At 53.0% G+C, this 5237-nt stretch overlaps 1 protein-coding gene across 2 annotated transcripts; it reads right to left on the minus strand.

Moving 5' to 3' along the window:
• Nucleotides 1-2881: 2881 nt before the first annotated feature.
• LOC123446855 (probable protein phosphatase 2C 29) lies at nt 2882-4658 on the minus strand. Of its 2 annotated transcripts, XM_045123394.1 has the most exons (3): nt 4149-4658; nt 3281-4061; nt 3074-3212 (listed from the first exon to the last, which is right to left on the minus strand). In XM_045123394.1, exons 1-3 carry the CDS (start codon nt 4426-4428, stop codon nt 3074-3076), a joined length of 1200 nt encoding a protein of 399 aa, XP_044979329.1. In that variant the 5' UTR covers nt 4429-4658. The 2 variants fall into 2 exon arrangements, with proteins under 2 accessions (XP_044979328.1, XP_044979329.1); XM_045123393.1 differs by having other exon boundaries at nt 2882-4061; nt 4149-4648.
• Between the last annotated feature and the right edge of the window lie 579 nt (nt 4659-5237).

Raw genomic sequence — 5237 nt, forward strand, 5'->3', positions numbered from 1 at the left:
AGCGGGAGGAGGACCCCGCCATTCGCCTCGGTAGCCATGAGTTGTCGCTCCGACGCGAGGGACGAGGTCGGGTACTCCAGAACATCTCGTTGCCGCCCTCAATGTGCTCGAGGATAGCATGGAGCGTGCACCCCGGGGACGCCGCACCACTGACGGCGGCCGTTGGAGTTATGTCATCCCATTTGCGCGAGGAAGCCGTTGGTGGAGGCGAGCTGGCCGGCGTGGCGGCGCTGGAAGTACGCTGTCCATAGAGGGAGGTTGTCGACGGCGTACCTTTCTTCGTGTCGCGCATGCTCCGGAAAAGAGGCCCAAATGTGCGCGATCTCGCCGCGATGTTCCATGGTGGATGGTTAAGGGGGCACGGGAACTCCTTCGGCGGCATGTGCATGTTTGGCAGCGCCAGGTAGTTGGCCTCATGGAGGACTCGCGCCTTCCATTCGTGTAGCGTTCGACGGTTGAAGCCGTTGGCGGCCCTGCATCGCTGGGGAATCGTTCCGCCATGGTTGTGAGAACAAAGCAGACGGTGGAGACGAGAGAGATGGGAGAAAAGGATGATGGGCGAGTGTGCGGCGAGCGGCGGTGGCGCTGGGCTTTTATAGGCGGAAAGGGCCGGGAGCGGTGTGCACGCGTGGCGAGAAAGGGCGGGACGCGTGGCGATGTGCCATCACTGCGCCGCGATACCTTGGAATCGGGCGCATTGAACCAACGTGGGAGCCAAGGCGACGACGTGGGAGCCAAGGCGACGACGAGGACGAACGTTCTCGGCGACGCATAGTCTCGATGACTCAACGGCTCGAGCATGAGGGATTTGGTGCGCATTGTTTTTACTCCAAATTTCTTTCCCCTGATGCTCCCAGACACCCCTCCCCAGCGCGCTGGATTCGACCTGGGTGTGTCGGCGCAAATTTTGGCCCAAACCGGCGAAAAACGATGTCCTCGGGCCGCGACTGGGCGGATTATTTTGTGCCGGCGCCAAAAATGAAGCCTGGGGGCCTGTTGGGGACGCGGTTGAAGATGCTCTTACTATTGGCCGAACCGCCGCCCCCTCCCACGTGCTCCTCACTGCATCGTCCTGCTCAATCCACATCTTCTACCGATATAGCGCCTCCCCACCCCCTCTAAGCCCGTCCTCCTATAACGTCATCGAATAGCCGCGCCCCACACCTCGTGCCAACAACCTCCTTCCTATCCTCCGCCATCGAAGCTGTGGCCTCATTGCCTCTAGCTCGGAGCTACTCATTTTAAATTGATTGACGCACCTGTCAAATACTCCATTCGTTTCATAAACTTTCTGTGTACCTAAATACTTGTAGTTGGGGACAACTAGGGAGTATAAGATATTATAACAACAACCGACGAGGGAGTAGCATTCGTGTTTCTTTACAGTACTCAGGACCCGACCCACAGGGTGTAAACTGCGCGGCCCGCACAGGACCCAAAATTCTGAGGGACCTAATTTTTTTAGGTAAGCCTTGTATTAAAAAAACTTATGGACAACTCGGCCAGTGGGCCGCTGGGAGCCGCTCCCGCTAGAGCGAGCCAGACACCCACCGAGGCTAGGGAGCTGCTCCCGAACGTGCCTCGTCGCTCGTCGCCTTGTACAGGTACAACTGCAGACTACATAGTACTCCCTCCGTTTCATAATATAAGTCATTTTAGAGATTTCATTAAAGGACTACATACGGATGTATATAGACATACTTTAGAGTGTAGATTCATTCATTTTGTTCTGTATGTAGTTCCTTAGTGAAATCGCTTAAAAGACTTATATTTAGGAACGGAGGGAGTACAAAACTAGATACTATAAGCACAAGAGATACAAGTGTGAAGCTTTGGTGCTCGGGCACCTTGGTGCCCTTTTGTTGAAAAAAATAGAAAAACATATTTAAAAGTTTTAAAAAAATTCAAAAAAAAATCTGTGGAAACTTCTTTGTATTCATTATGAATTAGTGAAATTTTGTTTTGAAAAAATGTAATTTGTAAGCTGTACAAAAATAATAAAATTTTGGCCCAATAATAAAAAAAAGAAGCCCATTTAAAAACACATCATTTTTTGTATGCCATTTGTGAAAGTAAAATGATTTGAAATTTTGTAGATACATAATATACATGTTTATGTGTGTCTACAAAAAGTTTTAAATTTTTTACGTTGTAGAAATATGTTTTTGAAAACGGGCATCATGATGCCCGTGCACCATTGTTAATTTCCGCAAGAGACGCACACTACTTCGTCTCTCCTCGTGTTGTCTGATTGATCTTCAAGTTTTTTATTAACCATCTTTATCTTGTGTTTCAACAATGCAGATTTAAGTCATCATGGAAAAACAGCAGTCCGATGCGTATAAGCGTAAGAAAAAAGCACAAGAACAAAATTTAATTGATAAATCTTATAAAGCAAGTATGGACGGATTTGTGAAAAAAAAACACCGAAGATTATCCTTCTAGCCTTGCACTTGTAATTGTTCTTTACATCGATTCTAGAGATACTCAGGCAGAGACAGATAATATAGTGATAGAGAGAGACAGTTATTTCTTACATATGTTATAAACTTTTTCTACGAGATATGTATACATTATAATTACTTGTTAGTTTTTTGTGAGATAGGCCCTAATTTTTAGTTTCACATAGGGCCTCCGATTTTATCGGCCCGACCTAATGCATAGTATTATATGTTAGTATCATAAAATAATTTATTTATTATCGTGCATGACATATAATAACATAATATTTAATATGATACGATCATAATATAATACTTAATTTTTTTTCTTTATTTAATTTCATGTCACCTTATTAAAATTAATTGCATGCATGATATTCCATTACCACCAGTCTGAGGAACAAAAATACGAACATTGCAGAACAGAACAGACAAGAAACTGGAGGGGGGCAAAGCAACCTCTGAATTGATCACAGAAGAAGCTTAAGCACAGAGTACAGTATACCACTTAATTCTCTGCACACCAACACGACACGGCACTAATTATCTACACAACTAATTAAACATAACATATGAAAATCCTCTTAGTTCGATGCAGAAAGCAAAGAACGCACGCTCCCGTATCTTCCGTTTCAGGGAGCAAAAAGTCTCTGAAAATTAACACCGCGAGCACGTTTTCGGTGAGCATCCACGTCGCTGACCGACTGACCGGCTGGCAGAACGATCAGCGCAGCACGGGCCTGGTCGGGTCGTCCCCGTGGTCGTCGGGGCCGAGCGAGAACACGTCGACGGGGGCGCGCGTGCCGTCGATCTCGCCGGCCCCGACCGTGGACTGCGGCGTGCCCTCGCACCTGTTGTCGAGGAAGAGCACGACGACGGTGATGTCGTCGTGGAAGCGCCTTCTCCGGCCCTTCTCGATGGCCGCGATGCTCTCGTACCTCATGTCCTTCTTCCTGGCGGCCTCCAGCTGCGCGGCCCGCACGAGGCGCATCGCCACGCCCTTCCTCGGGCTGCGGGACACGATGCCCACGGCGGCGTCGTCGCTGAGCTGCTCCCACAGCCCGTCGGACGCGAAGATGATGAACTGGTCGCCGGGGCGCAGCCTGCGGGAGGTGACCGACGGCACGGCGCTCATGACCGGGCGGCGCAGCGGGAACGGGCAGAGCGACTGCATCACCGCCGGGCTGCACAGGTCGGGCCGCTTCAGGTAGGCGTCCCCGATGGAGCGGGACACCTGGATGATCCCCTTGATCCGCCACACGCCGTGGCTGCTCATCACGATGTGCGGGTCGTCCGGGTGCGCCTCGGCGACCTCCCGCCGCACCTCCTCGTCGGCCACGTTGTGGTCCCGCGACAGCCGCTCCGCCACCACCGCCCGGGCCCGGCGCTTCTTCCCGGCGGTGCTGGCGAGGCGGCCCAGCACGGCGCGCGAGTCGCCGAGGTTGGCGACGTGGAGCGTGCCGTCCTCGATGGCGCCCACCAGGCAGCAGGAGCCGACGGACATGAGCCGCGGCTGCGACGGCCACGACTTCTCCACCATGCCCATGAACTCCTCCTCCGTGGCGCCGAAGGCCCTCTTGATCACCTGCGCCGAGAGGCCCCCGCTCTGGGACGCCAACTCTGCCACCACCGAATCCACCACCAGTCAATAAATAATAGAAGATCTGCATGAGGAACACGCGCGTTGAACGAGAGCAGGAGGCAAACCTTGGATGAGGGAGAAGAGGCGCGCGTTGACGAAGCGGGCGGCGTCGGGGCCGCCGTGGCCGTCGTAGACGCCGACGAGCGTGGAGGCGGGGGAGACGAGCACCTGCGCCTGGTCCTCGAGCGCCTCGTTGGCCTGGGCCACGGCGACGGAGTACTCGCCGGAGGCGTGCGCCTTGAGGCCCACGTCCCACACCAGCCCGTCGTCGGCCACGCTCCCCGACCGCCCGGCCCCGCCGCCGCCTCGGCCGAAGCAGCAGCAGCACCACCGTGAACCCCTCATGCCTCTGCACCTCGATCGACCGTGGGGTGGGGTGGGGTGGTGTGAATGAGCCGCGGAGGAGGGAGTGTCTTGTGGAGTGCGAGTGTGACAAGCGGCCGGGCGCGTGGGTTCGTGTATAGGCGGAGTAAGCGCGTGGCGGATGGCGGGGGCACGGCACGACGACGAGAAACCAGGGGTGGGTGCGTGCGTGGAAGACGCGTTTGTTAGTTTGGCCGTTCAAACTCTTTCTTCCCGGTCCCGTGCGAACCGGATGGATGACATCTCAGCGCACCGCGGTGATCGATCGGTGGCCGACCGTCTGAAGTCTGAACCCGAACGGGCTCGTCTCTTCGACTCCGCGCACGGATTCCGCCTGGGGAAATTCATGTTTGCATCACCGTGCGCATGATTGGTAAATGCTGCTGCCACGTCCGGTCATCAGATATCTACTACTCCATCCTTTCTTAAATATAAGTCTTTTAAGCGATTTCGTTAAGGGACTACATACGAAGCAAAATAAATGAATCTACAGTCTAAAGTATGTTTATATACATCTGTATGTAGTCCTCTAGTGAAAATAGACTTGCGAGTAAATGGCCATCGATATCTCACGGCTTTAGTTTGGTCGTGTCATCGTTTACTCCGGGATATGTTGTTTGGAATGCGGGAGTGGAACTCTAGTCTCTCAAATTTCTCAAGATATCCTTACTCTGATGAAAGGTGGTTTGGTCTGGCAGGCACGGTTCGTTCCTTGAGAATGAAATTGGGCTTCCTTGCCATCGGACGTGTGCCCACACTTGTAGTCTTGTCTCCGTTTCCTCAATCGAGCT

Source organism: Hordeum vulgare, chromosome 4H (assembly GCF_904849725.1).
Source record: "Hordeum vulgare subsp. vulgare chromosome 4H, MorexV3_pseudomolecules_assembly, whole genome shotgun sequence".
Classification (NCBI taxonomy): Eukaryota; Viridiplantae; Streptophyta; class Magnoliopsida; order Poales; family Poaceae; genus Hordeum; species Hordeum vulgare.